General features: G+C 36.8%; 6 protein-coding genes across 6 annotated transcripts; 2 read left to right on the top strand and 4 right to left on the bottom strand.

The window, feature by feature from the left end:
- Positions 1-67: 67 nt before the first annotated feature.
- Positions 68-3,120, bottom strand: LOC139100146 (prostasin-like). Its single transcript, XM_070652750.1, has 4 exons — positions 2,882-3,120; positions 1,687-2,142; positions 1,074-1,305; positions 68-847 (listed from the first exon to the last, which is right to left on the bottom strand). Exons 1-4 carry the CDS (start codon positions 3,090-3,092, stop codon positions 190-192), a joined length of 1,557 nt encoding a protein of 518 aa, XP_070508851.1. The 5' UTR covers positions 3,093-3,120; the 3' UTR covers positions 68-189.
- A 716-nt stretch (positions 3,121-3,836) lies between these two features.
- Positions 3,837-6,005, bottom strand: LOC139100066 (zinc finger protein OZF-like). Its single transcript, XM_070652663.1, has 3 exons — positions 5,153-6,005; positions 4,500-4,680; positions 3,837-4,355 (listed from the first exon to the last, which is right to left on the bottom strand). Exons 1-3 carry the CDS (start codon positions 5,763-5,765, stop codon positions 3,905-3,907), a joined length of 1,245 nt encoding a protein of 414 aa, XP_070508764.1. The 5' UTR covers positions 5,766-6,005; the 3' UTR covers positions 3,837-3,904.
- Positions 6,006-6,086: 81 nt separating this feature from the next.
- On the top strand, positions 6,087-9,310 carry LOC139100065 (zinc finger protein pita-like). Its single transcript, XM_070652662.1, has 5 exons — positions 6,087-6,294; positions 6,367-6,585; positions 7,472-8,278; positions 8,643-8,920; positions 9,164-9,310. The coding sequence occupies exons 1-5, from the start codon at positions 6,181-6,183 to the stop codon at positions 9,231-9,233; spliced, it is 1,488 nt and encodes a 495-aa protein (XP_070508763.1). The 5' UTR covers positions 6,087-6,180; the 3' UTR covers positions 9,234-9,310.
- Positions 9,311-9,656: 346 nt separating this feature from the next.
- LOC139100070 (GATA zinc finger domain-containing protein 1) lies at positions 9,657-12,393 on the top strand. The gene is made up of 2 exons (XM_070652668.1): positions 9,657-10,179; positions 10,497-12,393. Exons 1-2 carry the CDS (start codon positions 9,750-9,752, stop codon positions 10,805-10,807), a joined length of 741 nt encoding a protein of 246 aa, XP_070508769.1. The 5' UTR covers positions 9,657-9,749; the 3' UTR covers positions 10,808-12,393.
- Positions 12,394-12,846: 453 nt separating this feature from the next.
- Positions 12,847-13,754, bottom strand: LOC139100071 (DNA-binding protein RFXANK-like). The gene is made up of 2 exons (XM_070652669.1): positions 13,602-13,754; positions 12,847-13,542 (listed from the first exon to the last, which is right to left on the bottom strand). Exons 1-2 carry the CDS (start codon positions 13,705-13,707, stop codon positions 13,091-13,093), a joined length of 558 nt encoding a protein of 185 aa, XP_070508770.1. The 5' UTR covers positions 13,708-13,754; the 3' UTR covers positions 12,847-13,090.
- Positions 13,755-14,041: 287 nt separating this feature from the next.
- LOC139100064 (putative leucine-rich repeat-containing protein DDB_G0290503) lies at positions 14,042-16,089 on the bottom strand. Its single transcript, XM_070652661.1, has 2 exons — positions 15,920-16,089; positions 14,042-15,729 (listed from the first exon to the last, which is right to left on the bottom strand). The coding sequence occupies exons 1-2, from the start codon at positions 15,964-15,966 to the stop codon at positions 14,130-14,132; spliced, it is 1,647 nt and encodes a 548-aa protein (XP_070508762.1). The 5' UTR covers positions 15,967-16,089; the 3' UTR covers positions 14,042-14,129.
- Positions 16,090-20,228: the final 4,139 nt, after the last annotated feature.

Here is a 20,228-nt window from a genome sequence, read left to right as displayed (position 1 = left end):
CAAAGCAGTAGAAGAGACCGAATACCGAGGATCATCTCTAGCATCTAGGAAGTAACAAGAATACTCATTTTCTAATTTTTGTATACACAATTTAATTTATTTCAATCAAAAATGATCTTATTTTGTTCAAATATTCTGACTTAATTGATCTTATTTCATCGATAAGTACCACTGTGCTGCCTACTAACACTAACGACCTGCATAACACTGCTTTTCAATTTTATCTTGTAGATCCGCAACTGACAATGCACATGTGCTACAAGCCTGCTCATTAATGCACTCATTCTCTCTTAGATCCAACAAGTTCAAATTTGGCAGTGATTTAAAATTGACATCAATTTGCTTAATCTTGCTGTATCCCATCCATGCCTTAAGCAATTTCTTGTTGCCTTTAAAGAATCTTATTGGAATTGCCTCAATTGGATTGTTATATGACCAAATTTCCTTTAAATTTCTCAAATTCCAGAGCAGCTTTTGTGGTAAAATTTTAATTTTGTTCTCTACAAATGCCAGCACTTCCAAATTTATCAAGTCATCAAAGACATCCTCATTAAGATGCTCAATTTCATTGCCATAAAAGTTCAAAACTCTCAATTGTGTCAATTTTGACAGTTTTGAACGTTCGATGTACTTTAGTCCACAAAGGACGATGTAAAGTTTCCTAAAATTTGGAAACTGTTGATTGGCAACTGCAAAATCAGGGATGTATGTGACTTTTGATGCCTTGATATTGATTGTATCGACATCATTGTAGGAGTTGCCATCTGTAAATGATCCATCGATTGATGAAATTCGGACATTTGAGGCTGTTGATGTGAAGGTGTTCTCACTGAGGCATTCATAGCGGCTGGAATGGAGTAAGAGGTTGGGTATTAGATTATAGGAAGGATATAACGGTTAGTTGATCCAAAATCCGGCACCAGATTGGGGATTCTCTAGCTTGGCGTTGGATATAAGGCGTATCCGACACCAAGTCAGAGCCACATCAACCTGGGACCGGATTTTGGATCAATTTGTGCTATTCGGCCCACTAATCCCTACTCCGGTTCCTTAATACAAAATAGTCAACTTACTCATCATCCGAATTATAATAAAATTTACATTGTAACGGCTCTGGTATCAGTTTTGTGTCGTCGTTGTTGCTAATGTCTCCAATTTCCTCATTAATCCAGCTGATGTATTTAGGGACATTTGTGAATAAGACAAATTCATTTAATCTGCACTCGCCATATACCGCTGATGATATGATTCCCACAACAAAGTATGATGAACCTAATTTGACATGAAAGCCTCCGCCTGAGTCACCTGTGGATGGGGGTAAATGATTAGGAGGTGTGAGATTCAAAAGTAATGTGGAGCTGAGGCATAAGGAGGGAGCGGAACTGATAAGAATCATTAAGATTGATGAAAATTGTTCAAAAATGATCAAAAATGATCAATCAATATTGACGTCATCAATCCATGTCACAGCAACATGTCGTATGTCACGGCAACATAGCACATATCACGTTATCATGTCGTATGTCACGGCAGCATGTCGTATGTCACGGCAATATGTCGTATGTCACCGCAACATGTCGTATGTCACCTCATCATGTCGTATGTCACGGTGCAGCATGTGAGCGACAACATCATCAGTTCCGCACCCTCATACCTAACTTAACATTCATCTTAATACCCACTTACCTCTACATGGATTCTTCCCAACATTTCCAGCACAAAACATCCTCTTACTTGATATCCTAGCAATCACATCCCGTCCAATCAAGCAATCCTCTTGAGTTATTGAGCTAATTTTAACATATTTTGGTCTCATCTCATGCTCCCCTTTCGTATCATCAGACAGTCCATATCCAACAACCGTTCCATCAATCTCAAATACATTCATACTTGGTGATGGCAAGCATGCAGGCTGGATGTAATTTGTGAATATGATTGCATTTGTGAGTCTTAAAATTGCTATGTCTGCATCATAAGTCTCAGTTTGTGAGTTCCAATCGCTGTGGAGTTTGATGGAACTGACTTGGGCTTTTACTACTCCAGATTCGGATGATTTGGTTAGGTCGTAGATGCCGAGGAGGCTGTAGACGTTGTCGGGTTTGGTGATGTCGTGATTGCCTTTGTTTTTGAAGCAGTGGGATGCTGAAATGAGATGGAAAATAAGGAATTAGTATTCAAAGTATTAGGATGGAGAGGGGAAGTGCCTGGATGGGGTGTCAGGGTCGGATGGCTGATTCAACATCTCTAATGAATTGACTTGTTCTGGCTGTCTTACTGAGGGTCTTTCTAGGGTCATTCTGGGGTCTTTCTAAGGGTCTTTCTGGGGTCTTTCTGAGGGTCTTTCTGGGGTCTTTCTGAGGGTCTATCTGGGGGTCTTTCTCTGGGTTTTTCTGTCTATTTTGCTAGTTTTTGGTCATTTTAATCAGTTGCACTTGTGTACATAGTGAAATATAGCTAAAAATTTGGTGATGGAGGAAGAAGGAGGGGCAGGGTTGGTGTTTTGTATGGATCGCAAGAATTTAGGGTATCTTAAATAAGGATAGATGAGAATTTCGGATTTTTTTCTCAAAAAACCTAGAAAATTGAAGAATTTCGAGTATAAAAGGGTGATTTAGCTACCCTACCCCTCCTTCCTCACCCCATCCCTCCTTGACAACACCTCTGTAGCTGTACACATGTTTTTTTGTAAACAGATTATTAAATGCACATGTAAATTTACATAACATGGGAAACTTTCTTGTTTTGTAGACCTTCAAATCAGCTGCTCATTGTCACAATTCTCAGTATCATAAAAATCCCTCTTTATGGGTTTTTTTGAGCACTTCAACACATTGTTGCATGTCAATACTCCCAAATCTATGAATTATCTCAATTTACTCACCGCTCAATAAATGCTGCTTACTGATAATTGTCGATCCACAAAAGAATTTATCATTATTGTCATAAAATAACGGTGCAAGCCACGGAAATTGTCCTTTTGTTGCAAATTCACTGCCAACTGTAAATGACGTTCCAACTTTAACACGACCACAATTTTGGGTACTTCCAAAACTACTCAAAATTGTTAAAATTATAAAAATTAAAATCTTCATTTTTAAATGCGAGACGTCCGATGTTCTATAAGTATTGAGTAGGAATAAAGTCACAAGAAAATGAGAAAGCAGAGACACAAAAAAAAAAAAAAATGAGAATAAATATCAATGATTATGAGCAGAAGAATATGAAAAAACTTGTTTAGATGCTGCCTGTTGGTAACTGTACATACTGAATGTTAAAGTCATAAAAGTTCATTTTTTGAATTAGTTTTTAACGTTAAATGCAAAAGGATGCAAAAGGATCAGGTAGCATTTAGGTACATTGATCGGAATCTTATAAGAAGGTTCTTTAGGCTATGCTTTACTGGGAAATCTCGGTCAGACTCAACTGGACTCTAATCGGATCATCCATCCTACTGTTCAACTCTGTATCAAGACTCAGATACTCATTAGACAGTCTAGGAGCAGTGGTGGCCAACCTGATATTTTTTACGGTGCATTTTGATGATGATCCTCGACTGGAATTGCACAAAATTCATTGCATTTTCCAAATTTTCCATTTTGGCAGCAAACTAAAGTACCGTAAACCACAGGTTGCCCATCACTGCTCTAGACTGATAGAGAGTGTTTGAGCCTTGTTACAGAGTTGAGCAGAAGAATGAATGGCCCAATTTTAGTCCAATCAGTGGAGTCTGATCACCCAAAACCAGAGTTGTTGGAGCATGGTTCCAGTAAGTAACCAAGTACCATGCCACCCTAGTCATACCTCCTTGGTGCCGCTATTTGGATATAAATACTCAATTTTTTGTTAAAAATTTCTTTCATTTATTTCAAAAATTAATTATATTATCATTAAAATCAAACTTAATTCACTTCTGCTTCTTACTTCTTGTCTTTGTGGCTGCAACTTTTGGTTTTGATGGACTTTTCTGGTTGCTTTCTTTGACTTTTGTTTTGAGATTTTCAGCTGTTGATTTTGATTTTTCTGATTTTGAGCTTTTTGTGTCCATACTTATGGGTTTTTTGGACCCTTTTTTGACACTGTCAGACTTGCTTCCTCTACTCTTCTTCTTAACAGTTGGTGTGTCTGTATCCTTTGTCTCTGACCGATCCTCGATCTTTTTTGTTCCTTTAACCTTATCTTTAACATCCTTTTTCTTTTCATCTGCATGGTGCTGCTTGATGTGAAATATTAATCCAGCTTTTGACATGTAATTCTTTCCACAATATTGACAGTTAAGCTTGAAATTTGTGTGGAAGATCTTGTAGTGCTCCTTGTACGTTTGGTTGTACGTAAATGCTTTGTTGCATATTTTACATCTGGAATGATGAGAATTTTTAAGGTTGTAAAAAAATGATAAATTCGATTTGCTCTTGAGCATGAGAATATTCAGAAGGGTCATACCCAACCACCACCTCCTCCCAACCCTCAAAAACCCTACAAACACTAGCTTAAATACTTACATATGAGGCTTCTCTCCTGTATGAATTCGTCGATGATAAGTTAACTTATTTCTAGCTACAAATGATGCTGAACATAAATCACATTTGTATGGTTTCTCCTTCTTGTGCTTAAAGACATGGAATCGCATGTTGAATGTGTATATCAGCTCGCTACATATTGGGCACTTGACACGTTCACGTTCTGAAATTAATGAGCAAAAAAGGAATGTTAATTTGGTTGTTGAGAGACCAAGACACAATGACACCATGACACAATGACACCATGTCATCATGACATCAAGAAACAATGATACTATGACACAATATCACCATGACACAATGTCACAATGATACAATGTCATCATGTCACCATGTCGCCATGACACAATGACACAATGTTACCATTTCACCATGACACAATGACATCATGTCACAATGTTACCATAACACCATATCACCATGACACAATGTCACCATGATACAATGTCACCATGATACAATGTCATCATGTCACCATGTCGTCATGTCACCATGTCGCCATGACACAATGACATCATGTCACCATGTCGCCATGACACAATGACATCATGTCACCATTTCGCCATGACACAATGACATCATGTCACAATGTTACCATGACACAAAGACACTCAAGAATCTACTAAAACACTCACCAATATGCGTAACAACATGCCTAGATATATACTTCTTGCTCTTAAATGCCTTCGGACAAATGTCACACTGATATGTCATAATTGTCCTGTGCATCGCCATATGTCTCACCAGCCTCAATCTTGACAACTTATTCTTCCCACAAATGTCACATTCATGTATATTCTTAGCCTTATGTGTCCTCAAATGACTCAACAAGAAATTATTTTGTGGAAATGTCCTCGGACACAAGTTGCACCTGTAAATTGGCTTTGGCTTATTCGAATGAAATGCATTGTTGTGATACTTAAATGACTGTTTCGATGACAATGTCACATTACAAATTTTACATGTCATTTTTGTTGGAATCCAGATCTTTTTATACGGTCCATACTTCTTCTTCTGTTTTGTTGTTGATTCTTGAGTTGTTTGTGACTCTGATGAGCTTTCTGGACTTGTGTCTTCAACCTCTTCTGGATCGTCAGGCAGTTCTGACTTTATATGAAATTCTGGCTCTTGTTTGATGACCTGTGGCACTTCCGTGTAGATTTCTAGGCATTTTTCATCAAGTTTTTCTAGTTTGATGACTAGTTGGGATGTGAAGATGAATTCTGAGGCGTTCATGGATGTGTTCATGGCTGGTAGATTAGCTCTGTTGATGAATTGTTGTGGATTTGATGATTTTATGTATGGAAATGTGGATTATATGCTGATTATGCTGAGATTTGGATGACTTGACACTATGGAATTGGTTATTGCTCTACTAACTGCATTATGCCTGCATCTGAAGCTTCAAAAGTCAATAAATCCCAAAAAAATCACTAAAATTCACAACAACAAATCAGCTGATTCTCAATTGATCACTAAACAATCCCCAAGCAGACCAAACTTTCTCAAATTCTCTTTCCAAACTTCCTCTCTGTTTACATCCAATTCTCTCAATTTTCTCCCGCCAAAATATACCCGACGCATCCTCTCAGTCACTCACTTCTATTTACTAAACAATCGAAGACTTGTTTTTAAAATAATTTTAGGAATTAAAGCAGCAACAATGACAAATTTAGAGCAGATTTGCAGGATTTGTCTTGAATCGGATGCTGAGGATATGCATCAAATATTTGAGGAGTCACTGAGTAATAAAATTATCATAATTACAGGCATGGATGTGAGTTTTGTGTCATAAAATTTAAAAAAATTCTTAAAAATGTTAAAATTCATGTCAATTCCTCAATTTCAGCTCCTCCAAACCGATTCATTACCCAAAAAGTTGTGCCGTAATTGCCGATATCAATTGGAAAAATCGTACTATTTTCGAATGTTGGCAAAGCAGAGTGAAGTAAGGCTGAAGAAATATGTTAGATTGAGAAATCAAAATAAGGATGCAAATCATGTCCTGCAGAGAGATTATAAGGATGATGATATTGAGGAATATGAGGAGCAGTTGGCAGATACTTATGTGAGTTTGGGGGGATTATGGGTTCGTGGGTTTGATGATGGAATGTGGAATTGGAGCTGGATTAGCGGGAAATGACTTGAGATTGTCCAAAATTGAAGGTCTGAAGCCTTAGATGAACTATATTTTGGCAGGCAAAGTGATGTCCGCTTTTAGGTGCCGTAGTGGTCTTTCTCTATCAGGAAAGCATGTTCTTTGTCTATTAGAGTATCAGATACAGCCTTAAGCTGCAGGAATTAACATATAAAATGCAGGAAATGCAAGCTTGTGCCTCTTAAATGCAGAAGATTCAAGCCTGCTTCTCTTGACCGAACCCAATTACAATTAATTCTAATTTGACCATCAAATGTTAGGAATTGCCGTAAATTATGATCAATTTTGAGATGCTTTACATTCAAACGGTCTTAAATTTGAATACTAGGGCGAATATCCAGTTCTACTTTGACGACATTGTATTGACAAGTTGTTTGAGGATTATTGTCAAATCTGCATAACCTGTTTATCTACTTTTGGTAATGCTTAATGTTGCATTCACTCAAATACAGTGTTAAGATTCTTGAACAGACATGCTGCATGCTCTATACTGCTCAATGCATATTGTTTTTTCAAGTGATCCTTCAGAATTACGTGACTCTGACCAGATTCAATGAAATTTGATATCAAGGCAGATTCGTCAGATTCGTGAGACCCGACAGATCCGACAGACCCGTACGACCAGTCAGTCCCGTCCGACCAGTCAGTCCCGTCAGACCAGTCAGACACATCCGACCAGTCAGACCTGTCAGTCCTAGCTAGTGCTTGACTTTTACCATTTTCTTCCTCATAAAAATACCTAAATTCAATAATTTTCAATACTCACCACTCTTTTTATCTCATTTCCCCAATTTAGTGCTACTTTGACGACATCAAGCTCCAAATTGAGGAAGAAAAACGCAAAGTAATCCACGATGAGCTCGTCATCCTAAAATCCAAATTCGAATCACCAAAAAAGCCTGAAAAGCCATCAATAATTCCAAAAAAGCCAGCCGGCAAGCCCGTAATAATCCTCAATAAATGTCCACAAAATGCATCGCAATCAAATTCAGTTCCAACACTACGTCGTAAGCGTAAAGCTGACGATATGGAGGCTGAAGTTCCGATAGAGATCAGCGAGGTTCAAATGGTCGACAACGGTGAATATGAAATAAGAATCTTACAAACAGATGCTGAAGGAAATGAGGAAGTACAGCTTGTGGAAATTGACAAGTCACAGAATCAGCCACAATTTGAAATTATATCCGAGGATGCAATTGTTGAGGAAATCCACGAACTTATTGAAGACATTCCTAAAAAAGTCGATAAGAAAAAGTCACCAGAAAAGAAGGCAGTCCAAAAACCTCAAAAATCATCACCGGAACCAAAAAAGTCAGAACCTGAAAAGTCATCAACAGCAGTCGTCCAAGATCCAGCAACTGAATATTACTTTAAAGTCATCGACGAGTCGGAGGAACCAGAAGTGGACGAAAATAATGAAAAGAAAATCTTTCAATGTGCTTACGAGGACTGTAAAGACACATTTTCAAGACGACAGCAGTGCAAGACTCATTACTACAATCACTTGGCTGTTGACTCAAATTACAGCTGTAAATATTGTTCGAAGAAGTTTAAGGTTCAGTCAGCATTGGAGAGACATGAGAGAGTTCATAATAATTCTAAGGTGAGTAGTTGGGGTTGAATTGGGTTGATGGGGATTGAGGACTAGTTAGAGGAGCCTAGGGAACTACTATGATGTGTATTAGGTCTGTTAATGCAGGGGTGGACAACATTTTTTGGGTTACGGTCCACTTCAAACCTAGGCAAATTTAGGAAGCACAAATGAGACATTTTAGAGAACAATAGTGGGCCGTGGCACACAGGTTGACCACTTCTGTGCAATAGTGCAGCGGTAAGGGAAATAAGTAGGATAGTTTATTGACCTCCAACATTCTCCTTCATCCCTATGTATCCCCCTTTATCCCCATTCCAAATACTCTCCTCAATCCACACTACACTACTTAACATTCTTCATCCTTCCATTACAGCCCTTCATCTGCGAAACATGCAACAAAGGATTCTCCCAAAAGGAAATGCTCAAGCGTCACCTTATGATCCACTTGCCAATTGAAGAAGCAAAGTTTGCATGTAAAATTTGTGAGAAGAGATTCAGACAGAAGGATCCGTTGAGACAGCACATGCTTAAAGTTCATTCGAATGTTGATGTCCCTAAGTTCCAGTGTAATTTGTGTGACAAAAATTTTGCACATTCATCGGGATTGAGTCGACATTTGTTGATTCATAGTGGGAAGATATTCCCGTGCGAGTGAGTATATTGGAGGGGTTAAGGGGTGTGCAACTGTTATTGATTCAGAGTTGGCAGGACTTTGGGAGTCGGGTTTCAATTTGATGTCCAATTTGGAATCCGATTCCTAGAGTCCTGCCAATCCTGGTTCAATCTACAGCACTTGATACATTTTGTTTCCTTTCCATAAGTTTCACACCCCTTGACCTAACGGAACTTAACCTCAAAATTGGAAAATTAATTAAAATTCCTTTATTTCCACAGGATTTGTCAACGACAGTTTACTGATAAGTCAGCATTGAAGAGACATGCGTCAGTTCATTCTAAATCATAAATGTTACAGGTTAATCAGCATTAAGCTGAATAAAATGCATGAATTTTGAATAAAGTTGAGTAATTTTTTTGAAAAAATCTTGTTGGGTACTTACTTACTTCCTCAGCTAGCCTTAAAGACCAAGAATGATCTATAGGCTATTATAGATGTCGCCTGAACCTGTCCTAAGTCTTCTCAGTGTCCTCAGTGTTTTCAGTGTCCTCAACGTCCTCAGTGTCCTCAGTGTCCTCAGTGACTTCAGTGTCCTCAATGTCTTCAATGTCCTCAGTGTCCTCAGTGTCCTGCGTGTCCTCAGTGTCCTCAGTCCTCAGTCCTTAATCCTAAATCCTCATCCCTCAGTCTTCAGTCTCTAAAATTCCTTAACGGTCAAAATAAATTCAAATTCAAATTTACCACCACAATCCGCGTCTTAATTCCCAGCATCATAAAAAGTCTTCATGTAAACAACACAAAATAACTCAAAACATAAAGAAATAAAAAAATTCAAATAATTCGCAATCCACAGACATCCTTAAAATGAATCCAAAGTGCATCCAATGCGAGAAAACTGAGTCTGTCATATGGCGTAAGAATTCCGAAAGTGCTGAAATCTGCAATGACTGTTTCGAGACAAATTTAGTAAAGCCAGAAGACATAAAGGAACGTGAAACACAATCAGTTAGTGACAAGACGGAAAAGGAAGCCTCACCAAAGGACATTGAAGTCTCAATAGCACCAACAGAATCGTCAAAAACTCGAAAAAGTACAAGATCAACAAGATTTAAAAGTAAAGCCATAACAAGGCAAAAATCAACAAAATCAGTCTCGAGACGATCGTGCATTTTTAAGTCAGCAAAGCCATTCAAGACACCAAATAATATATGTGCTGAGACGCGGACCAAGACACATTTGTTCTATAATGGATTCTATTATCAGGTTGGGGATATTGTGTCGGTTGTATCCAAAGGTATGTTGATTGTTAGATAGAGTTGGCGGGGCTGGAACATGCAGGGGTGTCCATTGGAGTCTAGAATCCCATAGACACCACTTTTTGGATATTTACAGTCCATCTTACCTACTCTGAGCATGCAAGTGTATCCATAAGAGTCCGGACACCTGCAGGCACCCCTTTTTGGACCTTTAAAGTCCATCCTCTCTTCTTTGAGCATGCAGTTGCATCCATTAGACTCCAGACTCTCATAGACACCCCTTTAGGGACCTTCAGAGTCCATCCTGCCTCCTCAACATCCAAATATCACTAAATAATCCCTTAAATAATTTTAGGTAAAAAATATTACGCACAAATTCGTTCCTTAATGGTCGATACATTTTGTGAAAAGTCAGTCGTCCTAACATGGCTCATACCAACAACCTCAAGTCCCGATCCAAATGAGGAATTTGATCCGTCAACATATCTAATTGGACTTGAAGAGGATCTACCAAGGAGAATTGCAAATACAATTGAATTTGTTATGCATGCACCAAGTAATTATTATTATACACCAACCGAGCCATATCCAAAGCCAGAGATATTAGAGGATGGACTATATAGTGAGAAAAATAAGAAAGGATTTGTGTGGACTAATATGATTTAATTGTGGGTGGGGTAATTAGGGGGAGATTTATTTGGGATATTTGGGGTTGAATTAGGCTTGAATATTGTGTATGTTGGGTATTGTGGATGGATATTGAAGGTTTAGTGGAAGGTAAGTGTATGTGAATTGGGAGTTCTTCTTCATTATTCTTCACCCTCCTCAGTCCCCAAACAAATATGAGGGCGCAAATTGTGTCCAGGCTAGGGATATACTGCAGACCAAGGTTTCAGGCAACAGACAATCCTTATGGATTCCTCCCAAGAAGTCTCGACTTCTTACCCCGTATCCGTCCATCCTTTCATTTCCCAAACTCACTGCATTTATGGACATACTTACCTCATTTAGTCGAGACCAAGACTTGAAGGTAGTATCGGTTTGATGCTTGATCTTGTGAGTGTTTCGACTTTTCCCTTTGGGGGATGACCCTATAGGGACACCCTCTTCTATCAAAACTGGTAAGGAAGAAGGCTGTTAGTATAGGTTCATATACAATTCTCTCCCATTTTTGATGAAATTCTTAACTTCATTAGGGTTTTTAGTGCCAAAATGACCCAAAACCTTCCTGAGTTGTTCCATATCTACCCTTCCTAATCCCACCTCGTCCCCCACTCTCTTTTCTCTTCCTCCCCTATTTCTGAATACGCCCCTTAACACTGTATCGTGTTCATTTCCAACTATCCAAAATCCTATTCACAGCAACCTAATATTAATACAGTTAAAGCCTAAACTATACGAAAATTAGAATTTAAGTTTTTTTTAAGATAATTTTCAAAATTTGGCCAGTTTTAAAGGCCATAATTAATATTAAAATTAAAGGTTTTCAATTTACTGGATTCAGTACGTGATGTACGTGATGTTTCCAGCATTGAAATCAACCTAATTAATGCAAATACAGTACGAGGTAAACAATCATGAACTTTTGACACCGATTAGATTTTAACACATCCATAACAAAGTTTTTTAGTTTAATTAATTAGTTAATTGTAAAGCAGTTGTGGATAACCTTTGGTGTGTCATAGGTACATATTGGGGTAAGCTGCATATGACATGCATTTTCATGCATTAAACGGTTTTCCAATTCTGGAAAGGATGGCCTAGTCCTCAGTGGCCTCTCAGTGGCTTCATCCTTGGTACCTCAGCACATAGGTTGCCCACCACTGCTCTATAGTTTGGTTCAACTAACTCAGATGACATTCATTTATTATTCATTTTAAATCTGTAAATGAACAGCCAGAAACAATAGTTTTTAATACAAACAGAGCTCAAAGATGACTCAAATTTGGAGGACATGAAGCTCCCTAACAGGCAAAAAGATCGCTTTTAGGTACCGTAGTGGTCTTTCTGTAATACCAGAGCTCGAAGTCGAGTCGAGTCGACTTCAACCATATCGACTTCTTGCTCTGTGCAAAACTCTGTGTCTGTTAGGGATTGAGTCGACTTTGAGCCCCAAATACAAATTTTACTTTATCAAATAGCATTTTAAGTTTAGAGTTGAAAGACTTTTGGTAACTCAAATAATGAATTTAATGTACAAAAAATTTAAACATTTTTTTTAGGAAATAAAATTGAAAAGTTCAATAATTATACAAAGGATTCTTTGAGTTTTGATTGTGGATATTTGATGATTTCAGGAAGTAAAGAGGCTATGGAGTGTCAGGTGTGATTATGGTTGGTTGGAGTGACTTGATAGACTTGGTTATTGCTGAATAAGATTCAATTTCGTAGATTTCTGGAAGTTGAAGAGTCGAATGAGTCAGTCAAGACCAATTTTTAGACCCAAAGCTCAAACTTACCTGAATATACAAGTATATGTCCAATAAATATGCTCTTTAGGTATCATAACATGCATATGCCCATATGATACCCTAAATACATACCCAATGTATCTTACGGTACCCTAACAATTAGCCCTTCTTACGGTACCTAGTGAACATGCTTTGGATTTTGGCAATCTTAAAGCCAATCTCATATGTGTCCATGCCGCACAGTCCCGACAATAATGGCACCGAACATCGGAAGTCTGAATTTTCATTCAAAAATAGCTTAAAATACACAATTAACATTTATTATATTCATATCTCTTACAGCTTAAAGTACATTCATCACAATCATCTTTGAACACATTTCATTACATGAAATAACATTAAGACACTTAACATGATCTGCTTAATACTAAAGACCCCACAACGGCCTTAAATTCCCTTCATTACACGTCTCAACCATGGGGCCATGGATCACACTTGATCTGTACGGCCAGCGAAGTCAGTAAACGTCTCAACACAATCAACTAATGACCCCACTTATAAAATTCTCAATCACCGCCTGTGCCAAATGTGCCTTATTCTCAACCGTCAAATGATATGCTGTCTTTCCATCTCCATTTGTCTGCAGCACATTAGCGTGTCCACTCTGTAATATTTCATTCGTTGAATGTGGAAAATTACCAAAAGCTGCAAAATGAAGCGGTGAATTTCCATCAATATCCAGTTGATTAACTTTAGCACTATGGGATATAAGCAGTCTAACGACATCATGATGTCCACCAGCAGCTGCTAGATGTAACGGAGATATGTAATTTTTAGCAAGTAAATTTGGATTTGCGCCATATTTTATAAGTTTTTCAGCTGTCTTCGTTTGTCCGTAGTGGCATGCCCAGTGGAGTGGCGTAAAGTGATTGTCCTCGTCTGGCTGGTTCACTTGGTCGGTGGACTTTAAGTCCTCGTCTTCAATTTCGCCTGAAATAATGAAAATTTTGATAATAAAAGTTGAGATTTTTTTAGGAACTTCCAGTTACCTTGACCACACTTCTCATGGAACGACAACGTAATTGATGTCGATATTTTGGCCTCAATGTTGCCTCGCTGGAGATTTGTAAGCACTGTTGTGGCTTTCGAATCCATTTTTAATAAAAATTGTGTAAATATTGTCAATTTACTTAGGAAATTTATGTTATTGTTAAGTTTATGTCTGATTGACCATAATTTGAATTTTAAAAAACCGTTAAAATTATTTTTTAAAATTTCCTAATTGGATATTGATATTAAGGCATGTGAGCGTTATTGATGTTGATCAAACAAAGCCACAAAGTGTGTACAACTTGTCAAACTAAAATAGATGCTTGGATATACCCTTGACCTACTCCCACATCTCGCCATTGCATTTTTATGGAAGCAAGGATCCATTGAGGATCCCACAATGCTGTAATTTAACATAATAAAACATTTTAGACAGCTATGCCTTACCCTCCTTTCGTTTAATTACCAAAATTTTATTTTATTTCTTATAAAATACATAAAAAATATGAAAATTTGACCTTAAGTTCCTACTTGACATCCGTAAGCTTTTCAATAAATATTTTGTTTAATTTTTCTTCTAAAATCTTCTCAAGCTTCTGTTCCAGCAGTGACTCTAATTTCGTTGTAATCTTTTGATGTGAGTTGGCCAATTCCTTACTAATTTCTATCTTAAAGTCACTAAGTTGTTCACCAAACCATTTAAGCTTGCCCTCAATATTTTCCCTCATCTGGACCTTCATGTCATTTTGTGAATCCTGGATCTTATTAATTGTCAATTTGAGGTCTGTTATGGCTGCTGCCATGTCTCCTATTGAGCTATTCATGTCGTCTTGAGAAGACTTAAGAGCATTAAGGTCAGTCAGGCCTTGTTGCAAGGATATTTGAAGATTATCAATTGAGGCATTAAAATAGCTTTGGTAATTGTCAAAGTCTATTTGATTCCTGACTGAATTTTCATAAATATTACTAACAGAATCAGAAATAACCTTTTGGATGTCCTTAATCTCAATTACAGATTGTTTAGTACAAACTGAAGATTCAAGGGATTTTATGGAAGTGCTGACGTCATTTTTGACAACATTTAAGGATGTGCTTAGGGAATCGACAGAGGATTTAAGATTGGTTTGACCTGACAGGACCTGATCAATGGAAGCTTTGGTACAGACATTGTTGATGGACTCTTTGATGCTAGTTTGACCAGATTTGAGGTCAATAAGGACGGAATCGAATCCATCTAGGCTAGCCTTACATGACTTTATGTCATCAACATTCTTTTGGACATTCGTCATTAAGTCAGACAAGCTACTCACTTTTATATCTACATTGGATATCAAATTAAATATAAAATCCTCAATTTTGAGGTTCTTAAGAGCATCAAGTTTGGAGTTTAGTGGACGAAAAATAGCAAATTTTGAGGATTTTAAAGTTTTTTCAAAAGTTGCCAATTTTTCGGTGAATTTTTTGAAATTTAAATTTTTTGAATCATTATCAAGATTGACAAGTTGTTCCTTAAATGACGAAAATTCTGAATTTATACACTGAACTTGTGCTGACTTAATGACTTTCTTAACACCGGATTTTGAATCGTAAGTAAATCTGTCAATACAAATGTTTGCATTTATCCAAATTGTACTTAATTTAGTTAAATGATCAAATATTTTGGGTTCGATGTGGACAAGCTTATTGTAGCTGAAATCAATATGCTCTAAGTCAGGATTAAAATCAAACAGATCCTCTTCAAGAACTTCAAGCAGATTATATTGCAAGCTAAGCTCAACTAAATTAGGAAATGGCTTTAAGTCCTCCTGATGGACTTCCTTTAAATTACATTGAAAAATTTGAATAGCTTTAAGATTCTTAAAAAAAGACTCCAAACCCTTTGGGAAATAAGTAATAGTTCTGTACTTAGCAGTAAAGCCATTAACATCAGCATCTGATTTTTCAGTATTATGACTTCCGGAAACGGAAGTAACTGTCGCTGCCTCTTGTGTTGTTATGGTTGGATCCTTACTGACTTCGCAGACATATAAAGACTTTAACGAAGTGTAATGGCTTATTGTTGAATAGCCACATTCCATGGTTGATGCAGACATGCTTGAAATAATTCCAACAACAACAAGTAACAACCTAAAATTGATAAAAGGAATGAAAATTGTAAAATATTGCTATATTTACGTATATAATCAGTAATCAGTTGTCAGACACATGCTTAAATGTAATAATATTTATAAAATGTATTCACACTTGTGCCTCAACATTGACTGCTGATAATGAATTTAATTTCCAAATTTCTTATCAATTTTTATTGCGTACTTACATGAGAATTTTGGCCATTTTTGATGATTTTTTTGTTCCTTTTTTCATTTTTTGCTACTTTTAATAAATTTGAAGAATTTTCACAATTTTGAAAAAGATATTAAAAGCAGGATCTCCAGCAAGTTGATAGAAAATCAGCACAAGATGCAAACTTAAGTCCGGTTGAGTCAACAGTCGATCACAAAATGAGCAGATTGAGCATCAATAAGAGAAAATGTTCAAAAATTCAACAGATGTGTGCCTTAATCATAAATCTAAGTTCCTTCTTCTTGTTTCCCGCTCAAAATTTGATTAAATTAAAATTGATGATTAGAAAGAATTGATACATGCAGCATCACATGATGAGAGAAAAAGTCAACCTTGATGACTGTCGTTTGAGAATCTTATTTGACCAATATCGAAAGACATCCTTTCGGCTATCACTCGATATCTGTGTATGATCAAGCATACGATTTTCAAGTATATAAGCTATTGAGTAGCTCTTAGTAGCTCATAAGAGCAATTCAGTCTCTTTTCGAATATGTTTATTCTATTATGCGCAGACTCATGATTACATCCCACTACAGTATGTAAAATGTTCATACATTTTTCATCCCTTCCACTTTTTTCTGCATAACACAACATTTTGACAAATTTCGAAAATGTTTCAATAATAATTTCGGTTTTTTTGTAATAGTTTGAAGAAGAATAGCTTGTTGAAGCATAATTTGAGTAATTAAGGATTTTAACGTCTACATGCAGTGGATATTTAGCCAAGAGGTCTTGCTACCATCAGAGTTTTGTTGATGCTTGCTAGGCATAATAGACTCTTTTCACCGATAGACCATCGGCTACTACACTACAGATTGTAAGCATAACTCTAAGACTAAGACTTACTTACTTCCTTTGGTGGCCGTAGAGATCATGTGTGATCCAAAGTCTCCCTCAATCGGCGCCTTATGCCGACTCTATCACTGGCTACCGCTTTCCAATTGTCAATACTAATTGAATTACTGTCCAAGACTCAGACACTCGGTTCTAGGAGATTGGGGTTGGTCAAGGTTCTTTTTTGGATGAAAATTTTTCAGCTTTTTAGTGTTTTTGATGCAATTTTCTCAAAATTCAAAAGAACTTCAAAACAAGCCATTCAGGAAGTGATGTAGGGGTGAGGCTATCCCTCTCTATATCCAACAATGAACACAGAATCATAAACTACATCAACAATCTAAAGACACACAAAAAAAAAATAAACTAAAATTCTCTCAATTCCCACCAAAAAACCACAAAAACTCGACCTCCATCAATTGACCATAATGATGATTATTATGATGATGAACTCCGATAACCTGCGGCTTTCTCTCCCCCACCCCTTTTTTTTCTTGTGCCTCTTTTGTTCCTATCATGAAAAAGATAAAAAATTATGCCTTTCCAAAAAATTTATCTTTAAACATATTTTTTATGCATTAGGATGGAATTTTTATTCCGTAAGTTATGCTTCCTTTCTTTTTTTACACGAGCAATGCTGTGAGAAATGAAAAGGGTCATTGCGATGATAAGTGGATATTGTGAACAGTTGAAAGGGGTTTTTTGGGTTTTGTGCTGTATTTGATGAAGTATTTTTGGGAAGTTAAGAATTGTTTTGTGTGGAGCCTTTTTTTGGTGATCTTTTAAAGGCTTAATTAGTCGGCGGAAAATTGGTCAATTATGTATATTTTGCATGTAAAATAGGATAGTCTGGATATGGTGGGATATCTTGAATATGGTACGATATCAACAGCAGTGTTGAATATCCAGGATAGGGTAGGATATCAAAGGAAGGATAGGATATTCCACATAAAGAAGGTTATCCTGAGTATTTTAGGATATTCCAGGTAGGGCTTAGCTGCAAAAAATACCATTTCATACCCAACTTATGTAACAATCCCTCCACATCCCTAAAACTATTAGCTAGTAACATATGAACCACTCCTTACAATATAATCCATCAAAAAAGTCCATCAAACAATTCATTTCAATTTCACTACATTTATTAAAAAATACACTTATTGCATCCATCACAGCATAAAAAAGAAAATCTTTTGTTTTAGTCATCAAATATAAAAAAAAAATCAGACATAACAATTTATAAAGACATTTCACTTAGTCAAGTTCCTTTCTTGTGCTCATTGTTTCGCGATATTTTTTTTTATATCCAACATTGTTGACTGAACTTTTTTGTTTTGATGTTCATCAGTGCACCAGACAGTGCCAAAGGAGCAACACAAGCAAGCGGATGAGAGAAGTGGAATGAAATGTAATTTTATGAAAACAACCTTTTTTGTAGCCTCAAGTGACTGTATCTTTTTGTAGTTTATGCTGTGCTGCTGATGCTGCTGGTTCTGTTAAATTGTGAAAATTGGATGGAAAATTGTGTGATTTTGTGGTGGATTTTTTATGGGAAAATTATGTTAAGTTTAAAGTCATAGAGTAGATTAGTTAGAGTAGATTAGGGGTGCATGGGGTCGACCCCTCCTCTTTATCATCAAGATTTAAATTCATGAATCTAGTTAGTGATATTGAATTAGGGCTACATGGGGTCAACTCCTCACATTTGTCTTCAGGGTTCAAATTCATGAATTAAATCAACGATATCAGATTGTGGACACATGAGCTAACCCTCCCCCTTACCATCCCCTCCCCCAACCCACAATTCAGCTGCATCCACTAACCAAACACGACATGCATCTACTTAGCTAACTCTTACGTCAATCACAACATTCATAAAGAGTTGCTTTTAATTAGTATGAAAAAAAAACAACAAATTCAGACTCAATTTCAACCGAGAAGTAACAACTTGTAACATCCGAGTACTGAATAGTACTATTGTTGTCATATCCATACGAATTGCAGTCACACAAAAGATATACACACAAAATGAGATTCAGACAAACAAGACAACGTGCAATTGTAAATGGTTTTTATGCAGTTTAATTAAAATGTTTTCAGGACATTTTGCGAATTTTTGTTGTTACTATTTAGAGCTGAATTGTGATTGTTTTATGGAAATGAATGAGTCCAGGAGTCTTTTGTTGTCTTGTATGACTGAAAGTTTTATTTTTTTTTTTCTACAGATATATGAATCTGAGGATGAATCGTGAATAGGTCAAATCGGGTAATTGATCCGAAATTCGGCATTAGGGCAGTGTGACTCTGACTTGATGACAGATTGGAATTAAATATGACACAATGTTAAAGACACGGCACCCTAAAGAAGGGGTCGATTTGAACCGACTCTCACATACCCACAAGATCACCCAATGTCAAAGATACATCGCTTTTAGGTTAAATCTCACTCATCTCGAAGGTCGGTCCATGTCAAAGACACACAGGTCTTTGAAGTTGATTCAAACTGAATCCTCCCAATTCCCCAAGTCGACATGACCACTGACATGCTGTCGAATATAAATCAACTCTTTACAGCTCACAGTGACTCTTATTTGGTGCTATATTTACACTGAATCCGGTATAACGTCAGAGTCACATCGGTCTAGGTAGAGAAAATCCAGCATTTAAGAAATCCCCCTACCCCCCAGATTGCCATATCCCCTGACATGTTGCAAGATTTAATCTAAATCCACCTCTAAATCAGAGTCCAGCCTCCATGTTGCTGGATTTTGGATCGATTAACCAATTTGTCCAATTCTAGAATATTCCATCCACAAATTAACTCAAATACATGTCAATCTCCACACCCCAAATTCATTTTTCTGACTACCCAACCCCCAAAATTCACCCTTAACCCCCCACAAACAGCCATCCAACCCTCAAATTACCATTGATTTCCTACCTCACTTAATCTCTCATTGAGTCTAATCTCTCACCAATTTTTTGCATCCGTTTCCATTTTATATGCTGCTGTGTGTTTGTGTCCACATAATGTTTCACAGCCAGCAGTATGAGAAACTACAAATGTTTATCTATCTCCAAAAAAAAAAAAATGAAACAGACATAATAAACTGCTTAATGCTTAATACAACAACAACAAAAGCTTCTCATATTTTTTTTTATCATAAAAATGTTGACAACATGTTGCTTAAATTATGGCAAGCTGCATGATACAAATAAGCACATACAATAAAGTGAGAAGGAAGGATACAGAAAATATAAAAAAAAGGATAAGCACATGGTGTGAGGGTAAGTGGCAATTAATCGCATGAAAATGAAATAAAATTCATGAAACAAAAGAGAAGTTTGTGTGACCGAGAGCAGTGAATGAGGTACGGGAAAGATGAAAATGTAGCAAAAAGACAGCATGAATGGAAGGAATAAATTTTCTATGATAATTATGAAAT

Source organism: Chironomus tepperi, unplaced genomic scaffold (genome assembly GCF_022539635.2).
Source record: "Chironomus tepperi strain 1889 unplaced genomic scaffold, CSIRO-AGI_Ctep_v1 contig_58, whole genome shotgun sequence".
Lineage (NCBI taxonomy): Eukaryota > Metazoa > Arthropoda > Insecta > Diptera > Chironomidae > Chironomus > Chironomus tepperi.
The sequence above is the reverse complement of the archived record's forward strand: the minus strand, read 5'-3'. Positions and strand labels throughout refer to the sequence as shown.

Coding starts and splice junctions, on each gene's coding strand:
- LOC139100064 (XM_070652661.1), bottom strand. CDS start 15,966: ATGAAAAAAGGAACAAAAAAATCATCAAAAATGGCCAAAATTCTCAT. Junction 15,730..15,919: donor AAAATGGCCAAAATTCTCAT/GTAAGTACGCAA, acceptor TATCAATTTTAG/GTTGTTACTTGTTGTTGTTG.
- LOC139100070 (XM_070652668.1), top strand. CDS start 9,750: ATGAATCCAAAGTGCATCCAATGCGAGAAAACTGAGTCTGTCATATGG. Junction 10,180..10,496: donor TGTGTCGGTTGTATCCAAAG/GTATGTTGATTG, acceptor AAATAATTTTAG/GTAAAAAATATTACGCACAA.
- LOC139100066 (XM_070652663.1), bottom strand. CDS start 5,765: ATGAACACATCCATGAACGCCTCAGAATTCATCTTCACATCCCAACTA. Junction 4,681..5,152: donor GCATGTTGTTACGCATATTG/GTGAGTGTTTTA, acceptor CATTAATTTCAG/AACGTGAACGTGTCAAGTGC. Junction 4,356..4,499: donor ACAGGAGAGAAGCCTCATAT/GTAAGTATTTAA, acceptor TCATCATTCCAG/ATGTAAAATATGCAACAAAG.
- LOC139100146 (XM_070652750.1), bottom strand. CDS start 3,092: ATGAAGATTTTAATTTTTATAATTTTAACAATTTTGAGTAGTTTTGGA. Junction 1,306..1,686: donor TGGGAAGAATCCATGTAGAG/GTAAGTGGGTAT, acceptor CCCCATCCACAG/GTGACTCAGGCGGAGGCTTT. Junction 848..1,073: donor TATTATAATTCGGATGATGA/GTAAGTTGACTA, acceptor ACTCCATTCCAG/CCGCTATGAATGCCTCAGTG.
- LOC139100071 (XM_070652669.1), bottom strand. CDS start 13,707: ATGGATTCGAAAGCCACAACAGTGCTTACAAATCTCCAGCGAGGCAAC. Junction 13,543..13,601: donor CCATGAGAAGTGTGGTCAAG/GTAACTGGAAGT, acceptor TCATTATTTCAG/GCGAAATTGAAGACGAGGAC.
- LOC139100065 (XM_070652662.1), top strand. CDS start 6,181: ATGACAAATTTAGAGCAGATTTGCAGGATTTGTCTTGAATCGGATGCT. Junction 6,295..6,366: donor TCATAATTACAGGCATGGAT/GTGAGTTTTGTG, acceptor CCTCAATTTCAG/CTCCTCCAAACCGATTCATT. Junction 8,921..9,163: donor GGGAAGATATTCCCGTGCGA/GTGAGTATATTG, acceptor TTATTTCCACAG/GATTTGTCAACGACAGTTTA.